This window comes from Purpureocillium lilacinum (assembly GCF_023168085.1).
Source record: "Purpureocillium lilacinum CBS 284.36 DNA, scaffold_2, whole genome shotgun sequence".
Taxonomy (NCBI): domain Eukaryota; kingdom Fungi; phylum Ascomycota; class Sordariomycetes; order Hypocreales; family Ophiocordycipitaceae; genus Purpureocillium; species Purpureocillium lilacinum.
Window position 1 is genome coordinate 2,409,373 of NW_027072112.1, and position 20,076 is coordinate 2,429,448.

The following is a 20,076-nucleotide window of genomic DNA, read 5'->3' on the forward strand; positions in this document are numbered from 1 at the left end:
TTTTTCCCTCTCGGGATGCAACCACAGAAAGGTGAGGAGCGATCGACGTTTCAGTCACCAACGAGAGGACAAGACACGGAGATCGGGCAACCTAAAGAAGCACAGGGGCTTTCGTGTCTGTGTCTTTTTGGTTCAGCGAGTAATTCACGGGCAGACGCACCGCCAGAGCGTCAGGATTTTAGTCAAGGTGCAAGGGAGCCGCAGAATGCTTGCTTTTTGGTCCCGGGGTGGGCTGCGACATGCAGATGATGCAGTGGACGGTGGACTTTGTGGCTATTCTCGTGGCTGTTGCATCGTCTCACAGGAACAAGAGCCCTGGTCCCGGAGCAGCAAAGAAGAAGCAGCAGCAGCAGCAGGCCCGGCAGGGCGGCCATGACGGGGGCGGCGGCGGCGGCGAAGGCGGCGATTGTGCGGCCAACAACTCAACGGCGGTGCTGTTGGGCGTCGCGGCCGGGGTCACCAAGACCCAGGGACGCATGGGATAGGCGCTCGATGGCCGGCGGCATGTTGCACAGGAGGCGCAAGGACGCACACACGTCGCACGCCCGCTCCCGAACAAAGCTGCCGATCTGCGGCCGAGCTGGGCGCTGGCGTCGGCGGTGCAACCCTTGCTGCGCAGTGGCACGTTGGCGACGGCGCAAAGGGACGGGGAGTCGTATGGTATGTGCAGCACCGAGTCATATGTATGGCTCCGGGGCGACCAGCCAGGCAGGCCGGCAGGCATGGCACGATGCGACGTGGACCGCCGGGGGGCCGTCGTTCGTCCGTCCGTCAGTCCAGAACGGCGCGACTGGGTCTCCTCCACAGCTTGGCAGGCATCATCGCGCCGCCGCCCTCGTTTGGAGCCAGCCAAGCCAGCGCACCGCGGTGCTCGGCTGGGTCGTGCAGGGACCACGGGCGGACGCTCTGCAGCATGAGCCAACGCGATACGAGGGCGCGAGATGCGGACGAGGTGGAGGCGGCGGTGGCGGAGGAGGAGGAGACGGACGGTGGGGTGGGTGCGTGACGGCGAATGGCAGTGCGACTCGTGCACAGTACGGGACAATACGGTAATGTGCTGCGTGGATACATACATGCAGCAAGTGTGTGTGACGAGGAGGAGAATCAAAGGTGTCGACGGGGACGGAGTGAAGTTTTGGGGGCGGGAATCCAGAAGGGAAGGGGTCCGCAGCTGCGGCAGGTGCGAGCAACCTGGAACACGCCATTGCCCCGGAAGGAGCCTGAACCCGGTAAGGCACGTAGTTAAGTCGGGACCCCTGCAGATGGTCACCCCCCCTGTTGGGCAGCGTTTTCCCACCAAAATCGACTAAATCGCTACCTTTCTAAAAATTAATATTAATTCGTATAAAAACAATTATATAAACTAAAGTATATTTTTAGATACTTAAATACCTATATATATTAAGAAAATATTTTATATTAATATAACTATCTTATATATAAAGTAAAAAAAATTCTAAAAAAGTTTAAAGATTTAGTTAAGGATTTAAAGGAAATTCTTAATAAACCTTAATTTTATAAAATTATTTATATAAAATTAAGAAAAATACTTATAAAATTAAGCTCTTAAATTTTATATATTAGTTTTTATATAGAATTTTTATAGGAAGTTTATTTATAGATATATATATCTAAATATAGAAATCTAAGAATATTCTTAAAAAAAATTAAAAAAAATTAAATTTTATTTTTTTATTATTTTATTTTAAAATATTATAAAAAAATAAAAATATCTTAGATTATTATAATTATTTTTTATATAAAAATAATATTTTTTTATTTTTAACTCTTAAATAATAAAAATTAATTTATTATATAAGATTTTTATAAATCTATTATTAATTAAGCTTATATAATATAAATATAGATTTTATATTTTATTATATCTTATTATATAAAATATATACTCTATAAATAACTAAGCTATAAAGTAATCTATTAATTAAATATATAATTTAATATTAAAAATTAAGAAAACTATAGATATAATTATATAATTAATTATAGGCTTTAAAATAATAAAATATTTTAAATTAAAAAAATAGCTTTCTTATTTATTTAATTGATTTTAAAATTTTATAAGTATATCTCTTATAGTTCTTATCTTATTATATAAAGAAGAGAGTAGATTTCAGTGAAAATCCCTGCCCAATAGGGGGGGTGACCATCTGCCGGGGTCCCGACTTAACTACGTACCTAAACGGTACTGGCTCCCGGGCTGGCGCTGTTCCTGGCGCTGGTTGTGCGCCACTGCAGACGGCCAGCCGCCACGTGCTTGCCATTAAAAGAAGCGGCATCAATCCCGAAGAGACGACGGTGCCTGCCTGCCGCAACATTTACAGTGTTTCATTCTGCAAGATATACATTACCTTACAGTCCCGTACTTGCATCTAGATTCATGAATGCCACTTTCGACGAAACTCTCCGTCTTCTCGCATGGCACGATGTCTAACCCCAGTGCGTCAGCCCGGGCTACCCTGCGACTTCGTCCGTAATGTCATCTCGCTACCTTGGATGCTCCGAGACATCGGCATGTGAAGCATTGAAGGCAGTGCTGCCATCTCCTTCTACACGACGACGCAGAAGCGTGATAGATGACTTCGCTTACACGCGATCTAAGATGACCCAGAGACAACGGCACATTTGCCCGTCACATCTCAAACTCGACGACGACACGACACGACATTATTCATACGATCTCGCTGTTCTCATCAAAGTACTAGACCCGGCCTTTCATGGCGGCGAAACCACAAACAGAGGCCTTCACCAGCTTCATAAAGCCCCAGTAACGTAACCGGTAGTCAAGAATCGACTTCCAGTGTTCGGCCGCAGCCTCTCTGCCAACCCGTGCCACATGGCCATGGCAACCACTCGGCTCGCCTATACATCGTACCGGAAATCGGGGTTCTGGATATCCGTCAAGTCCGCAAACGCGTTCGAGTGCGAAATATGCTCCCTGCCCTGTCCCTTGCCCTTGCCCTCCTCGCCCTCGGCGAGCGGGCGGCCGTCGTTGTCCGCGTCCGAGCCGACGTGGGCGGCCCTCTTGGCGGCGTTGCGGCGCACCAGCAGGACGCGCAGCGTCGCGAGAATGCCGTTGAAGATGACGTAGAGGCAAAAGTGCGCCGTGAAGCCCTTCCTGTACCGCGGCGCGTCGCTCGCCTGGAAGATCTGCGGCGCCGTCACGTTGCCCACGGCCCAGCCGATGAACGTCAGCGCCAGCGTCGTCGACTTCTTGGTCTGCCCCGCGATGTTGCGCGAGATGAGCGAGAAGATGAGGTTGCCCTGCGCCAGGAAGAACTGCGTGCAGTAGAAGGCGATGAGCAGCCCGATGCGCGTGTCGTGCGTCGGCGCGATCGAGTAGATGACGGCGGTGCCGATGATGGCCGGACTAGATGTCGTTTGTGGTTAGCCAAACCGACCGACGATAGGCGCGCAAAACGTCCGTCCATATAATAAACATCGTGGAGGAGAGGAACACTCACACCGACCAGCCGTGCATGACAAACGCCGTCTGCCGCGTCACCGTCGCCGTCCACGCGCCCCCGACCATGACGCCGATGGTGACGGCGCCCTGCGCAATGTTGAGCAGCTGCGTCTGCAGATACGTAAAGCCAAACGACTTGATGATGAGGTTGGAGAAGGTGCTGAGGCCGCCGATGATGAGCGTCGACGTGAGCTGCAGCAGGATGTAGCACCACACGACGGGGTCCGTCAGCGCCTCCTTGATCTGCGGCTTCTTGTACTTGCGGTTCTGGATGCCCGTCTCGTTGGCGCGCACCCGCTCCACCATGAGCCGCTTCTCGTCCTCGTTGAAGCACTTGGCCTTCATGGGCGAGTCGGGCAGCCACTTGGCCAGGCACGCGGCCCAGACGACGGTCGCGAGGCCGAGCACCATGAAGAGCAGCTGCCACGACTTCATGAGGGCGCCGCTGTAGTGCGAGACGCCGTAGGCGATCATGCCGCCGAGCTGCAGGAATGAGAAAGATCAGGTGTTAGATATGTAGGCACGCGGTCAAGGGGGCACCCGTGGTTGCTCGCGCGCGAGCACTTACCATCAGCTGGATGCCCATCATGGAGTACCACAGAGACACGAGAATCATCTGCTCCTGCTTCGTGTACTGTTTTGGGCCTAATGTCAGCCGGCAGTCAGGAAGAGACCATGCCCTCCCGCGTTTTATTCAGTGTACACATACCCACATGGACGTTCTGCCGCCGTCACCACCCGTTAGCTTTCCATCACCATGCAACAAAATTGCGAGGGACGGGGGGGATGAAGACGGCACGCCACTTACATGACAATAAACGCAGGCTGCACCACGCTCTCAAACAGCCCCAGCAAAAACCGCACCACCATCAGCGACGGAAAGTTATTCGCCGCCGCCGAGCACGCCACGACGGCGCCCCAGCACCCGACGTTGAAGGCCAGGTACTTCCCCACGGGCAGCTTCTGGATGAGGAAGTTGGTGGGGTACTCGCCGACGAGGGCGCCCATGTAGAGCACCGTGCCGACCCAGTTGAACTTGTTGCCCTCGAGCCCTGCGTCCGGGATGATGCCCATGATGGACGCGAAGCCCATGGTGCCCTTGTCGAGCGTCTGGCAGAAGTAGGTGCCCAGCATGAAGGGCAGCACGTGCTTGTTGATGGCCCAGAAGAGGCGCTTGTTGGTCTCGTCGTCGATGACGACGGCTTCGCGCGCGGCGTATGCGGCCGTCTGTTGGGGGTTGCGTGCGCTTTTGTTAGAAAAACGAGTGACGCCCTGCGAGAGAAGAATTCGCAGTAGAATGGGGACTGGGGAGAAGGGCCGTGGACGCACCTCGCGGTCGACGCCATCGCTCAGGTCGTCGATGGACCGCTCCTCCACGGGACTGATTTCCTTGCCCATGGCGCCTGAAGAAAGGGCAGATCACAGACTATCAGCTTCTCGCGCCGCGGGTATAATAATCGGTTCACCAAGGTCGGCAATGACGCGCTCTGTCTGTTCGCGATCCTATTACACCAGCCAGACGGACGGCTTTTGGATGTCGCACGAACGAAGTCAGACGAACAACCCAAAAGAAATAGGTAGCAGCAGCACCATGGCAAAATATTACAACAAAGATGCTTCATATGTACAGCATCGCCGCCCCGCGGGCCCACAGTCTCGACCGCGTTCGGGCCTCGACGCGCGCGCCCTCGCCTCGCGGAGAGGGAAGATCCACGGCGTCCAGATCCCGAGACCGGGGCCGGGGTGTCGCTGCGCGGGAGGTGGGGCCGGACGCGACCCCTCGGCCCCAGGCCCGGGACTTGCTCCGGCGACCGCCCGCCCAACCCAGCGCCCCAGCCCAGCTGCCCCCTGTTGTTGCGGCACACACGTTTTTTCTTCCTGTCAGATGTGCCGGACAGACCAGACAGAACCGGCTCGTGGATGGAGGGGAAAGACCAACCAGGCAGTCTATGCTCTATACTACGTAGCTGGTCGACAGTCGACACCCCTGCCAAGAAAGCGGGAAGCAACCCTGCGTGCGCCCGTCATGTCCATGTATGCTCCGTATGTGCCCCGTACTGCAATTCTGTAGTATGCATGCATGTCCGCGACTCCGCGAAGAAAAGAGTGCCTCCCGGGCCTCGACTTGTGAGTGAACGTGACGGGCTGTAACACGGCGTACAATATCGTTCCTCATATAGAGGCCCGACGCCGCGCCGCGTCACACACGCTGGCGAGGACGCCGTATCAGTCACGGCGGCGCAAGCTATTGACATATCACAGTGGCCTCGTGCATACTGTACTGTACTGTACCTAGCACATTGCTGTAGGTAGTACGGACTTGACTGTACTGCGGCGTCGGCAGGGCGTAACTAACTGATAGGCAAGGCACAGGTCGTGCATAAAAGTGGTCATAGCTCCGCGGCCAGCGCACGGCGGAGTGCGATCCGACGGTTGACCCGTCCTCCCGCTCTGCCGCGCAGCACCGCAACAAAGCACGTTGGTGGCGTTGACGTCGAGAGCTGTTTGCGGGCACCACCTGGACGTCTGCAGCGCTTCTGTGTCCGTCGCGACTGGATTGGATGAACCAGTCAAAGGAAGAGGCCAGGCACGTCGGCCGTGCGAGGGCCAGTCAGCCTGCTGCCGCCTCGTCCATGCACCGCACCGATTACCATACCAAGAGATGAGACGACACGATGCGTCATACATTGGGAGAAGAGAATTAACAGGCTTCGTGAACTACGCTCCCACTTTTTTACACCCAGAATCGGTGAGCACAGGGCAGTCACAGCCTGAGCTTCTCACATCTGCAGTGCTGAACACCCCCAACCCCAGTACCTGGATGAATCGTCGCCATAACTCTTACTTCGTGCTCCGTATGCTCATCATATGCGGCCAATTGACAAGGTATCGCATTTGCAGATGCAAAACAATCGTGGTACATGGCTATGGTCAGCCACCAGAGAGACCTGCAGAAACCAGCATGGCACATACACAGCATGACAGTCATCCTCACAGGAGTCATACCAAAACGCCGCTTCATCCATCGCCCTCTTCAAAGTGGGAGAACATGCTGATCCGCTGGTCCGCAGGGTAGCCCAAGTCCAAGTACGAGTTCAGCACCTCAAACATGCCTTCGCCCGTCTCGTATGCGGCCGACGTTGACGAGTGCCCGGGGTCACCCGCTGGCACACCATAAAGAGTGGACGGCTGCACAACCTGGCTTAGGTCCTTGTGTGCGGTCGACGGCTGATTCAATGTGGACATTTCGAGAGCGACCGGCAAGGGAGGGAAAGCCATGGACACTTTGTCAGATGGGCTGTCCTGCCGTGGCACCTCAGGAACGTGACAACACGCCGTCGACTTCTCAGACCACTGAATAGGTAAGCCAAGGTTGGCGGCCGGGTTGTAGTAGCCGTAGCCGATGGCCTCCGGATGTTCGACGTGATGTTGTTTCGGGCTTGCTGCCGGATCAGGCGTGACATGCACATCCGAGTATACCGCTTGGCGCATGTTCCCCATGTCAGGGACCGAGGTCCTGTCATTGAGCAAGCGGGATGCGAATTTGGAGGCCAGGTCATCGCAGGGCTTTGCCAGGCTTAGAGCTGCCTGTGATCCGTTCCATCGGCGAGAGACCTCCTGAAGAGCTCTGACCAGTGTCTCGAATTCCTCTGTGATAGGCGTGCCCGAGTACGCGGCATGGGTTATCAGCATGCGCCCGCAGACAAAGAGGCAGAACGAAAATTGTGGGTTCACTAGGAAATCGGTGCATCGCAGAAAGTTGTCGGTGATGATGGCCACCTCCTTGGCGGCCGTGAGACACGTCTCGGCGCTGGATGAGGACGGCAGGCGAAGCGGGATCGACTGCCATTCCGGAGATGGGTATGCGATGCATTGATGAAGGAGAACGACAGCCGTGTTGTGCGTGACGTGCGCCAGGATGAGATTGCAGTCCATGCTGCCGTCAGGGCCGCGGGCGCAACCTTCGCGCCATCGCTCCGGCAAGAATATCTTCCACCTGGTCGGGCGTTAGTGAGAGACGCAAGGCTTTGCACCCATATTCCTATGCATAGATGGCATACGTATACCATGACATAACATGATATGACAATGAGGAACCTGGAGATTGCTTACTGCACCAGGCGGAGGTCAAGCTGCTTGAAGCGCATCAACCATAGCTCAAGCTCGTGAATCTTGGTGACGTTGACGGCCTGCTGAAGAAAAAAAGTAGTCACGAGGCTTAAGCTCTCGGTGGCCTCGATAGAATACGCGAAGCCGCCCAGCGAGTTCTGCGACTCGTGGTCGGCGGTTTCTGATCTCGGCGACGGAAGGGGGTCGTTGAGCCTGTCCGACTTCTCGGACACGCCAAAGTACGGCGTCGGCTCGGCCAAGGGGACGCCCTTCTCCCAGAGGCCGCCCTCGCATGGCAGCCTCCTCTTGACGTCGGCGCCGGTCAGTGACAGGTTCCATCCCGTGGCGATGCTGCAGAAGCGGTCCATCAGGAACGTGTTCCAGAAAATGCGCCGCTGCTCCTCGATCTCGGTCCATTCCTGGCACTGCGGCAAAAAGTCCATCCGCTTGATGAGGACCTTGGCGTCGTTTGTGCTCGCGTAGCGGTCTTCGTCCTCGACGCTCAGCCGGAGCTGCTCCACGGTGCGCGTCATGCTGCCGACAATCGACTGCAAGAGGTAGATGTGAGATGACTTGGCACGACTTGATGGCTTTCTGTAACACTTACCCATGCCGATGGGCCCCGACCGCTTCCAATCTGTTGCTCAGGGTAAGCCATGATACCTGTTCCGCTAGGCCAGGGCTTTCACTCACCGTGTCAAAGGCGACTATTATCAGCGCCTGGAGGTTTCGCGCCGAAAAAGACTCCATGCTCTCTAGTATAACCCTCTGCCTGTGTCTCTTGGCAAGCTTGGACTTGGCCTCCGCGCCTCCGAGCCGGACATCGTCGGAGAAGCGCGCGCATATAGAGACGATGGCTGAGAAGATGGTGCGCAGCTTTGGGCGCATGCTCGGGAGGTTCATGTCCCTGCGAAACGTGATGGTGTGCAGCATCGGGATCCAGGGTTGGATGCGCGCAAAGTAGATGTCGACGAGCGCGTCGATGAGATCTTCTGGAAGGTCCAGTTCGGCATCGTCTACGCAAAGGTTTGATACCGGCTGAGCTGCCGCCTTTTGCGAATTGTCAACCCGACGCCTCTTGGAGCTCGGCTCCTCACATTCTCGCGCCGGCAAGTCGTGCTCTGTGTCGGCCAAAGACGAGAGCAAGTTTTTCAGTCGAACCGCGCTGTCGTGCATGTGTCCATTTGCTCGCTGTGTCTGGCCCGTGGTGCCGAGTTCAGAGGGTGCTAGGCGCATCTTATCCGAGATGGCGTCTAGGCATCGCCAGACCTGCTGCCAGAGCACGCCCTGTCCCATGAACATTTGCTCGAGGGTCTCTGGAGTGGATTGTGAGTTCTCTTGACAAAAGATGGATGACGGCTCGGAAACGCACGTAGCCTCTGGTTCAACGACTCTATCGCACCCGGCCGCATCCCGGGCTTGCTCTTCCTGTCATCGTAGACGCATTCGACTTCTGCGGAGCATGTCAGGAGTCTTGCGGCTTCCGAGGCTGATGGGACTTGACCAACTGTGTTTTACGCATTGAGAGCAGGGCATGTCTCGCGAGCATTTGGCCTTTTTCTTTCGACAAGCCTGGCACGCCGGTCCCTCCCGCTCGACCGGACCCTGCCTCGACGCCTCATCGCGGCTGCGGCGCGTCCGCTCATCGGTCGTGGACGAGGCTGATTCATCGCCGGATTGGTACTCGTTGTTGTCCATGAGAGAGGGCGTGTAGCGCGAGCATGAGGCGCCGCACGCTTGGTGCATGTAGAAAGGGTCATTGTGGTCGCGCGTATGAGTTGCTACATCACCACCACCATCAAGATGAACAGCCACATGGCTGCTGGGCTGTTACCCCTCGCGGGCTCCCACCCTTGCCTTTTGGGCATATACCGTGCTCCCAGCGTGCTCCATGCATGCTCCATGCACACCACTGCCAACGGTACAAGTGCCCTGTTGGGGGAACAACGAGGCAGCAGTCGTTGGGGCCGCCCTCAAGAACCCAATCTGAGGGCATGCCCGCAAGTTCACCACCGCAGGGTTGCGGCTTACTGAGGCTCAAGTTGGACGGCCTGCTAACGGCAAGAGGTGATCACGCGCTGGGCATGAGCTCTGTTGGAGACTGTCCGGATGCAGAACCGTCAGTCGATAGCAATATTGATGTTGACAGCAGAGAGGGTGCTGCGGACCGACTTGGTCCTCGACCCTCCTGCCCTGCTTGCACGTCCAACGAGGCGAGGCTTCTCCCCCTCAATTGCGCATCTTCCATGATGGCAAGTTTGCGTCGCACATGGTAATCGGCCGGTGCTACTGTAGCTTCGCCTGACGGTAGCTCGATCGGATATGCGGCCCACCTCCAGTTTTCACAGAGCGGTTCCGTGCAGGGGTCTGGTCGCGCGCGGATGACGCCAAGCGGCAGACGATGGATGGGCAGGGTGGCTTGGACGAGCGGCCGAGGCCAATCGTCGCGGCGCCTGGTGTCTGCAGTGGCGCCTTTGGAATCGTTACGTCACATGGGGGCGGATGCGGATGGTGAGATGATGGGATGAGGACGCTGGACCATGCCAGGGCGAGACGGACGGACGGACGACCTGCATGCGGCATGCGCTTCGCCCAGCGGGCTGCATTGATTGACGTCGACGATGTTGTCGGGAGTGTGGCTGAGATGGAAGCGAGAGGGGATGGAAGGGTTCGGGCAACTCTGGCGGCTGGCCGACGGGAGGGATGGGAGCAGCTCCACGGCGGGCAGTCTCCAGCCAGCAGTTCAGCGCCCTGAAGACAGCGCAGACGCCGAGAAACGGCCCGCCTCGGCTGCGACCAGTTCCAATTGCCCGCAGTGGGCATCCCCCCCGTGGACACCTGTGGTGGAGGCCTGGTCCGCCGCTGCACCCACCCGCTGCAAGAGCGGACAATTTACCGCTGGAGTCCGCTGGAGTCGCAAGTAAGGCGTGTCGGCGGCCCCGGATCGGGCTCAGAACAGCCCGATGTGCCGTCGCCGCCCTGATCGTCGCCAGTTCTTGCCCCGAACAGACTCGCCTGGCCAGCTTTCCAGGGAGAATCGGTCTCCACAGCCACCTTCACCACCCACGACCACCGAGACGAGGCGGGCATGCGGGCTGCCGCCTTTCCGTGGTCGGGTGCTCTTGCTGTACCTTCTGGCTGAACGGGGATTTCCAGCGCCCGTCATCGCTAAACTTGAACTGAACTGATCACCCCACCACCGCCAAGGCCGGTCTTGGGAACCGGCGCCCATTCGATGCCACTTGATCCCGACTGATCTGATCTCACCTCCCGTCCCTCGTCCATTGTGATGCTCCCTCCCGTCTCTCCATCCAAACGCACCGAACTCACCACCACTTGCCGCTACCGCTGCTGTACCTTTTCGCCGCTTCAAAGTTTAAAGCCCGCCCGTTCCTCATCGCGCGCACGTCGTCTTTGTTTTTAGCCTTTCTCGCCCCCCCCCTTTCGTCGCTTCTAGACAACTGCAGCAACTGAGGCCTCGGCTCGTCTCGTGCATTATCCTCATCCCTTTGTCCTCACAGAGACCTCGCCCTCGAAGACGCCCTTCTCTCCTCGGCTCGTGCGCAGCTCAATTCATCGGACCCGTGGTCTGCCGAGGCGCAAGCCATCGCATCGCATTGCGCCGAACCTCGTTCCCTGTCACATTACGATACCCCGTGCCGCGACGGGACCAACCAACATACGACATACAAGTCGCCCATCATGCCCATCCGCAACCCTTTTGCCCGGAAGCCCGGCGCTCTCGCCCACGACGAGAACCTGCGTCCCGAACAGGTCAACAGCCAGCAAACGACCCCGGGCTTCGAGCGCGTCGACACTGTCGGCTCCAAGGCGTCGTCCGTGCTCAGCATCCGCAGCGCCAAAAGCCACGACACGGGCGAGTACAAGATGAGTGGTGCGTGACCCTCCCACATTCCCTTCCCGCCCGTCCCGTCGTGCAGTTCATCCGATGCAGGTGGCATTGGATGCTGCTGTTGCGGGGTCCTGCGGGCGCCGCCCTGTGTCACCGGACCAGCCCATGTTGACGCATGTCTCGGCGCAACAGTTGTCAACGACAGCGGTGTCTACCTTCCCGTAAGTCAATATATCGTCTTGTCTGTCCATCGCAGTGCTGACCGTGAGCAGCCGTCTCCGACGGAGGAAAAAGGCCAATGGCCCCGCAAGTACCTGTCGTCGCGAGCCTCGTCGGACACGCGAAGCAGCTTTGGCGACATTGAGCACTTCTCCATCTCCCGGGAGTCCTTCGACTCGTACCGGCGGTCTTTTGTACGTGCAGCTGGTTGTTGGCTGTAGCTGCGGCTGACCTCTTTTGCAGGACATCTCGGCGCGATCGCCCATCACCGGCCACGACATGCCCACCCGCCAGAGCCTCGACTCGGCCCGCTTCCCTCGGCTGCCACGATCCGCCATTGACCGCCGGATGATGGAGCGCCAGCCCCCGACGGCCGAGGAGGGCTTTGAAGACGTCGGGCTCGACGACCACAAGCAGCCGCCCCGGAAGCGCGGCTTCTTCTCCAAGTTTGGCGACAGCCAAGACAAGGACGGTCACCTGGCGGAACCGTCACCCGTCTCGCGCTTCCTCATGCCGGTGCGCAAGCGAGGGCACAGCGGCCAGGGCTCCGAACTGGGCGCCATGGACCGCCCACAGACGGCCGATGGCCGCTGAGTTCTTTCGTCGGCTTTTCTCGAGATGGACGTCTATTGCCCTGCTTGTTATTGTTCGCTTCATGGCACTTGATTCCCCTTTACACTGTTTTATTACCCGGACGGCGTTTTCAGGCGATACGATACGATAAAGACGCATTCGCCACGGGAATCATTGACTACGGAATAGAGTCAACTGGGCGGAGGACACTCGCTTGAAACGAGCACATGATGGGCCGGTCACGGATGTACATTAGGCGTGGCCGGGTGTGAGGATACACGGGAAGAAGGGGAAACAGCCGTAGTGACACGGCTGCGACGTGGCCGAGCGCACCACTCTGAGGTGTGCCCACGGCCCGGCACGACTTAATGATAATGGACTTTACTTGCTTGAGCCATCGCGACGCATGAGCTTGCAGTTCGTCGTACTGGACACTTGCCGTGATGTCGCGCTTGGGGAGTCGTATATCACCCAGTGGACCCAACCACAACTCGGGGATGCTCGGCCGTTGAAACTTGAAACGCCACGCGCCAGCCCGCCCGCCTGCATGACCTTTGGCAAGCCGCGAACTCTGATTGAGTTTTCGAACCCGTTCGTTTTTTATCCTTTCTTGACTCTCCCTTTCTACTTCTGTCCAGTTTTTATTTTTGTTTTCCCCAGGCGGGTGGCTTGAAACAGCGTGCTGATGCGTGCGTGAACCCCCTCTCAGCGGCGGCCTTCCCGATCCCGGAGGCGCCGCCCGCCCCGACTCGTTTCCATGGCCCCGCCGGCCGACGCGCCCCTCCCTCCCTCCCCCCCTCCGCCGCCGCCGCCGCCGCCGCCGCCCTCTGTCAACGGGCGGGGCAGAGGCCCTGCTCGAGCTAAAAACAGGCACCCAAACGCAGGGCACTTGGCATACTAGGTAGGCACCTCAACGGTACCTAGCGGCAGTGCTGTGACTCTATGAGTGCGTGCAGGTAGCTCAGAGCGCGCCCTGCGACCGACTCGGGTGGCCGATTTAACAAAAATTGTGGATAGAAAGCGGGCCCGGGAGGAGGGACGAGGAGCGACATCGCGGGAGCACGCACACCATCGCCGCCGCATTGAAACCGGCAGAAAGCAGGAACGCTGTTCCCTCTTTTTGACTCTGTTTTTTCTTCATCTTTGGTTTCACACACAACTGTGGTGATCTGGCTGCGGCTGTCTTGACCTGCTTACACCCTGCGGCGCGGGCTCACACACCTCGTCGAATCGAGACACGGCCAATATATATCCAACAGAAACAGCTCGAGATCACCTCGCCCACGATGCCCGGCGTGCCCACCACCGAGGTCGCCGGCCTGTCCCTCGCCTCCCGGACCGTCCACGGCGATGACCACATCTCCGCGCACCGGGCCGTCGCGCCGGCCATGCACGTCAGCACCACGTTTCGCTACAGCGATGACCCGGACCAGCTGCTGGGCTTTGATAACATTGACGTGCGTTCCCCCCTTCTCTCATACTTGTGGCAGCTCTCAAAGTTCCACGACTGACTGAGAAATGTGAGAATAAAGCCCGCGGCGCCGCTAGACTCGCACAGCTACTCGCGAGCGTCGGGCCCCAACACGACGCGCCTCGAGTCCATCCTCGAGTCCATCCTCGGGGGCCCTACGCTCACCTACTCGTCCGGCCTGTCCGCCTTCCACGCCATGCTCGTGCGCATCAACCCGCGCCGTATCGCCATCGGCGACGGCTACCACGGCTGCCACGGCGTCATCAAGGTGCTCGCCCGGCTCACCGGCCTGCAGCAGCTGCCGCTCGACTGCGACCCGTCGGAGCTGGGGCCCGGCGACGTCGTCCACGTCGAGACGCCGCTCAACCCTACCGGCGAGGCCCGCGACCTGCAGCACTACGCCGACAAGGCGCACAAGGCGGGCGCGTACCTGACCGTGGACGCCACGTTTGCGCCGCCGCCGCTGCAGGACCCCTTCGCCTTTGGCGCCGACGCGGTCATGCACAGCGGCACAAAGTACTTTGGCGGGCACTCGGACATGCTGTGCGGGACGCTGACGGTGCGGCCGGGGCTGGCGGACGAGTGGATGAGGGACCTGCGCCAGGAGCGCATGGTTCTGGGCTCCGTCATGGGCAGCCTCGAGGGCTGGCTGGGCCTCCGGTCGCTGCGGACGCTCGAGCTGCGCGTCACGCGGCAGAGCGCCACGGCCACGGCCCTGGTGGCCTGGCTGGCGGAGCAGGCCAAGGACGCGTCCACGGCGGTGGGCGCCGTCGTCGAGCGGGTGCAGCACGCGAGCCTGCAGCCCGAGGCAGGCCAGGAGGGCAGCTGGCTGCAGAGGCAGATGCCGCGCGGCTACGGGCCCGTCTTCGCCATCTGGATGAAGGACCAGGACACGGCGCGCAAGCTGCCGAGCCGGCTGCGGCTGTTCCACCACGCCACAAGCCTGGGCGGCGTGGAGAGCCTCATCGAGTGGCGCGCCATGTCGGACCCGGGCGTGGACAAGCGGCTGCTGCGGGTGAGCATCGGCGTGGAGGGGCTCGAGGACCTGAAGGAGGACCTGCGGCTGGGGTTCGAGAGCCTCAGGGCCAAGTCGACAGTGTCCATCAACGAGAAGAAGTAAGGTTGGTCAGGGTTCGTGAGAGCCCTTGTGTCACGTCGAAGCGGGACGAGGTGGATAAAGCGTCCTGGCCGAGGATGTGCACGGGGAGACGATGAAAGGGAAAGCGCATGACAGTTAGCCGCAGCATCGAATGAAGAGAGGTACGAGGTACGAGTATTGCATAATGGGTGCTGCAGGGTTTCTTGCTTGTGGTGACTTGACGTGGACTTGGTCGGCGAATGGTGTGCCGGGTCGTGATGAAGACACCGTGATGCAGATGCCGGTTGGTTAGAGCTGGCGATTGTGCCTTGCCCGTGTTCTTCGGCCCCAAATGCTTCGTATGCGGGTACAGATACGGCTATACGACTGCTTCGAAATACACGATGCATCCTGGGCACTCACTTTACGCGTGGATGACAGCAAGGCGAACGGGTCGCGGCCATTCCTACAGTCAGCGACTACAGGCCACTTGAAGACACTACCAGACGAAGACTGGAGTTGAGCTGTTGTACGAACCAAGTACATGATATGGGCAGCTAGAACTAAGGTACTATAGGTGAGGTGCTGTCTTTGGCGCAGACGGCAGCACGCTCAAGGATCAAGCTCAGGGACCGTTCCATCCATCCCCCCTGTCCCGGCAAAGGACCCCCCCAGTGGAGCCCGCCCGCCCACCGCCCTGCACGCAATGAATGGGGGTGGTTCTTGCCCACGGGATGGATTGGATGGAACTGAGGCGCGAGTGGAAAGGGAGCTGCCGCCGCCAGACCCCCTGACAATCTCCATCTGAGAAGCACCAACGTCAACACCCATCGTCTCTGCCGACCGACGACGTCTCCTCCCTCCATCCTTCATTCAATCATCCGCTCCCGGCATCAGCACCCACCACCGCCGGCCGCCCCTGCCCCCATTCTTGCCGCCGCGCACGCGAGAACGAGGAACGGACGGACCGGCCCCCGGAGCATGCAATCGACCGCCGACGCGAACACGACGGCACGCGTGCGACGACGACGACGCTGACCTCGGAGACACACACACACACACACGCCCCCCCACAATCCCCCGTTCGAGAACCCCCCCGATCCGTTGATGCTCTCCACGTCTTCAATGCCCCGACTCGTCCTCTTCCGTCTGCCGACCAAGCTTCGGCGACGGGTCCGCCGCAACCGCATGGCCACGCTCGCCGCCCTCGCCGCCCTCTTCTTCCTGCTCGTCCTGCCGCTCTACTCCATCTACTGCGTCTACAAGCCCCCGCGCTTCCTCATCGGCTACCTGCGCGCCGTCTATCCCGATGTGCTCTTCGAGGTGACCACGACCGACAAGGTCATGGCCCTGTCCATTGACGACGCGCCCTCGCCGCACACGGACGACATCATGTCGGTGCTGCGCGACAACGACGCCCACGCCACCTTCTTCGTCATCGGCTCCCAGGTCGACGGCCGCGAGGCGACGCTGGAGAAGCTCGTCCGCGAGGGCCACGAGCTCGGCAACCACGCCATGCACGACGAGTCGTCGCGCGCCCTGTCCAACGACGAGCTGGAGCGCCAGGTCAAGCAGGTCAAGGAGAAGCTCGTCGCCGCCTACGACGCCAACCACAAGATCCTGCCCAACAACTACTTCCGCCCGGGCTCCGGCTTCTTCAGCTGGCGCATGCGCGACATGCTCGGCAACCGCGGCTTCCGCATCGTCCTGGGCAGCATATATCCCCACGACCCCCAGATCCCCTACCCGTCCACCAACGCCAAGCACATCCTGAGCATGGCGCACCCCGGCGGCATCATCGTGTGCCACGACCGGCGGTCCTGGACGGTGCCCATGCTGAAGATTGTGCTGCCCGAGCTGCGCCGGCGAGGGTACAAGATTGTGACGATAACCGACCTCGTCAAGGCGGCGGAGCCACTGGGCGGGCGGTGAATGTCGCCCGTGGGGCAAAGTGTCATGTCATGTCGTTCAACATTGCGTCTTGTTTAGGAGTTGGGAGCAAAACTGCATGGCGGAGTTGCTTTGAATACGGCTGGGAAACACGAATGGTTAAATTCACCACTGGCGAGGACTTTTCTAGGGTAGCTGGGCTTGGCTGGGCTGGGCTTCGTGACGAGGGCATACCAAGGGACGTATCGCGCGACCGGATGGTACAGTATCAGGAGGTCGCCGGGCGAAAGGTCAGGTCTGCGAATGGGCGCCGGTACATTGGTATTGCATGTATAAAAGGGAAATCGCGAGGCTGCGGCCGAGGTGGTGCACGCTACGGGGGAGCGGCGGGCTGGGACGTCCAACTTGTTTTCTATACGCGGACCGCCGCCTCCACTGGAATCAATAAGCAGTCGAGATGGAAGACGGCCACGCGACAAGCACGGGACGAAAGCAGTCTAAGGTATACACACATGTGCCGGGCCGCAAGTATATCGATCCTTTGTGCACCCTTGTCGCGTCACGCAAACAAGCACGGTGCATGTCCAGATAGACTTTCGCAGCTGCATCGCGCCGACCTACATGACGTGCCGGATTCTAAATGTCCCGAAACCAAACGTCTATTTTGAGCAGCGCCTGATGTACAGTACTGTAATGAATCATGCAGATATCCAACAAAGGCAACACGTCCAGGCCATCCAACGGTACTGCTACTATACTATAACTACAAAGTACAGTATAACACCACCTGCATGCCTCCCTCCCCGGCCGTGCGCCGCAGCGCTGCGAACGGGCCGAAACATCCAACCGCCGGAGCTGCCTCCTCCCCCCCTCCCGTCCGGGGAGACGCGGCGGGGGTCCGGAGAGAAGGAGAAGCCAGTCACCACGTCCAGTCAAGGTCAAGGCTGATAGGCGCGGTAGGTAGGTACGCAGCAGCAGCAGCAGCAGCAGCAGCAGCAAGAATACATGTGCCCAGTGCAGTACAAAGCCCCGCACATTGCATTTGGCGTCGTCGCCCGTGAGGCGCGTCTCGCCACGCCGCTGTTTGGCGGCGCCCAAACAAGTCACTGTGGTGTTACTACCTAGGTAGGTAGATAGATAGTAGGTATGTACGTTGCTACCGAGAGGTATACCGTCCTCCGCAGAACCTTAGTGGTGCCGGTGATCCCCTCCCCCGCCCGGGCTTCCTCATGTGACGCCCCAACCCACCCAGCTCAGTACCTACCCAGGTATGTATGCACGCCGACGAGCGCAGCACGCCCCCCCGCCGCCGCGACCGCATGACAACCTAAGGCAAGCACCTATCCGGTGGGCGATGGGTGGCGGCGGTAGCGACAAGTACGTAGTGGTAGTGGCCGTGGCCGTGGGTGCGTGGTGTGCATGCCTTGGTAGGTTGGCGCCGCCTGCACCCTCTGCCGGTGGCATCATCACGGCGGGGGTCACCCGCTGCTCGGCATGCTGCCAGCCTGCCATCTGCCACCCACGGGTCGCAGTGGTTAGGTAGTGGTGGGCTGCTGCCCGCGCGGAGGGACGTCGGCCGGCCGCGCGGAGGCAGCGCCGTGGATGGTGACATTCGCCCGGGGTGCCGTCTGCCGGCGGCGCCTCCTCCTTCCTTGGTCGGGATGGAGCCCAGGACACGCTGCGCGCGGGAACCTTCGAGCCCGTGTGCATCAGACCGAGTGCCGCTGACGTTGATGATTGCTGGCGCGCTCGCACACACAAGTCCAAAGCCACATCACGGCGGAGCGGTCCGACGCGTTCATACGGCAGGTACCTCGTAAAGTGCATGTAACTTGGTATGTACTCATTCACAGCCATCCAAGTGGCCGGCTCCAAATATCCACAGTCATAAAGGGAATTTACATCGTCAAACACGTATTCGTGTCCCCTGCAATTCCTCTAAAACGCCGCCCAAATCACCCAGAAATTGTCTGTGCCCAACGAGAGCCAGCCCGCTCGAGGCTGGTATCTGTAAACCCACTCATCTGCCGTGCCCGCTCCCAAGCTGAATAAGAGAACCCGTAAACCTCGACATGACCTATTTCGGTGCAAACTCGCGGAGCGTGTCCAGGGAATATGTACAGCTGAACTTTGACGCCAAGGCCGTCTTTGTACTTTTCACCGCATCGCCCCCCTTTTAGATCCACAGAGGAGCGGGCGGCACGGCGTTCCTCAGCTCGGGGAAGAACGACGCTGTCAGGCTCTGGATTGCGCCCAGGTAGTCGTCAGCGCTCAGCTTGACGAGCCCTCGCGAGTCGAGGTACTGCTGCTCCTCGTCGATGGTGTCCAGGGAGCTTCCGGCGCTGTACTCCTCTGCCAGTTCCGTCACCTGCGCGAGCTCCTGGCCGAACGGATGCTGGTCCTTTGCCATGAGTTGCTGGAACGATGTCGTTGGTGCCGCAGGTGGCGGCGGCGGAGGAGCGGCTGCTTGCTGCTTCTGCGCCGAGACGGGCGTCGACGTGTGAGAGGCCGACGATGCCCGAGTCGACGTCGACGGAGGACGCGAAAAGGGCTGGCCGGCCTTGGTCGACGTAGAGTGCTCAGAATCCCGCGACATGCGCGAGACGGAGCGAGATCGGGCGATGGCGTCGTAAGAGTTCTTCTTGGTGTGGGACGGAGACCGCTTCGGGATGGCGGGGGGAGGCGACACGGTGCCGCTGCGGTCCATCGTCTTGGCCGGGGCCTTGAAGTACGACGTCAGGTGGTTCGGGACGGGAGACGAGCACCGCTCGCCCGGGGCCACGTCCGGGCTGGTCGGGGGAGTCGTGTCGACCGTGGCGGAATCCGACTCCTCGTCCGACTTGGTCTTGGTGGAGCTGCTCCGCGAGGGCTTTGGCAGGTCGGGGGCGTTGTATGACAACATGTTTGTCGTGTGGATGAGCTGGACGGGGGCCGAGATCTTGTGGCGGAGGATCGGGCCTTTGGCGGTGGTGTTGCTTCGCCGGGGAGCATTGCCGTCGGCGTTGAGCTCGTTGCTCGACCGCTGGCGGCGAGTTGTGAATGCGCGCGCAAGCGACATGGTTGCTGTGTGAGAGGAGGATGAAGGCGTATTGAGGAGAAGAAGCCAGGTGTAAGGAAGGACGGATGCGAGAGCAGGCCAGTGCTCTTGACTTGAAATCAAAAAGGTGCGTTGCAACGCTGCACGTCACTCAAGGCCAAGGCGAGAGTGTGCGCGCGGTGGGGTCACGATCCGTCACCGTCAAGCGACGTCGAGGACCGGACGCAGACGGTCACGCCCGCGACTATAAAGGTGAGACGCGGTGCTGGAAGCGATATGCACCCCAGCCTGCCACGTTGGGGAACGTTGCAGACAGCCAGAGGGGAGTCGTGGTGGTTGCTGGTGGTCGCCGGGGGGTGGT

General features: G+C 59.1%; 6 protein-coding genes across 6 annotated transcripts; 3 read left to right on the top strand and 3 right to left on the bottom strand.

Annotated features, from left to right (window-relative positions):
• Positions 1-2,880: 2,880 nt before the first annotated feature.
• PLICBS_002509 (uncharacterized protein) lies at positions 2,881-4,882 on the bottom strand (the record flags this gene model as incomplete). Its single annotated transcript, XM_018322196.2, has 6 exons — positions 2,881-3,388; positions 3,483-3,967; positions 4,053-4,118; positions 4,194-4,206; positions 4,293-4,711; positions 4,814-4,882. The coding sequence occupies 6 exons, from the start codon at positions 4,880-4,882 to the stop codon at positions 2,881-2,883; spliced, it is 1,560 nt and encodes a 519-aa protein (XP_018179676.2).
• Positions 4,883-6,502: 1,620 nt separating this feature from the next.
• On the bottom strand, positions 6,503-9,292 carry PLICBS_002510 (uncharacterized protein; the record flags this gene model as incomplete). The annotated part of the gene is made up of 6 exons (XM_018322197.2): positions 6,503-7,481; positions 7,598-8,142; positions 8,202-8,231; positions 8,288-8,910; positions 8,967-9,047; positions 9,199-9,292. The coding sequence occupies 6 exons, from the start codon at positions 9,290-9,292 to the stop codon at positions 6,503-6,505; spliced, it is 2,352 nt and encodes a 783-aa protein (XP_018179677.2).
• Positions 9,293-11,296: 2,004 nt separating this feature from the next.
• Positions 11,297-12,260, top strand: PLICBS_002511 (uncharacterized protein; the record flags this gene model as incomplete). The annotated part of the gene is made up of 4 exons (XM_018322198.2): positions 11,297-11,489; positions 11,640-11,668; positions 11,720-11,860; positions 11,910-12,260. 4 exons carry the CDS (start codon positions 11,297-11,299, stop codon positions 12,258-12,260), a joined length of 714 nt encoding a protein of 237 aa, XP_018179678.2.
• Positions 12,261-13,525: 1,265 nt separating this feature from the next.
• PLICBS_002512 (uncharacterized protein) lies at positions 13,526-14,830 on the top strand (the record flags this gene model as incomplete). Its single annotated transcript, XM_065600031.1, has 2 exons — positions 13,526-13,696; positions 13,772-14,830. The coding sequence occupies 2 exons, from the start codon at positions 13,526-13,528 to the stop codon at positions 14,828-14,830; spliced, it is 1,230 nt and encodes a 409-aa protein (XP_065456103.1).
• Positions 14,831-15,913: 1,083 nt separating this feature from the next.
• PLICBS_002513 (uncharacterized protein) lies at positions 15,914-16,720 on the top strand (the record flags this gene model as incomplete). Its single annotated transcript, XM_018322200.2, has 1 exon — positions 15,914-16,720. One exon carries the CDS (start codon positions 15,914-15,916, stop codon positions 16,718-16,720), a length of 807 nt encoding a protein of 268 aa, XP_018179680.2.
• Positions 16,721-18,854: 2,134 nt separating this feature from the next.
• Positions 18,855-19,736, bottom strand: PLICBS_002514 (uncharacterized protein; the record flags this gene model as incomplete). The annotated part of the gene is made up of 1 exon (XM_018322202.2): positions 18,855-19,736. The coding sequence occupies one exon, from the start codon at positions 19,734-19,736 to the stop codon at positions 18,855-18,857; it is 882 nt and encodes a 293-aa protein (XP_018179682.1).
• Between the last annotated feature and the right edge of the window lie 340 nt (positions 19,737-20,076).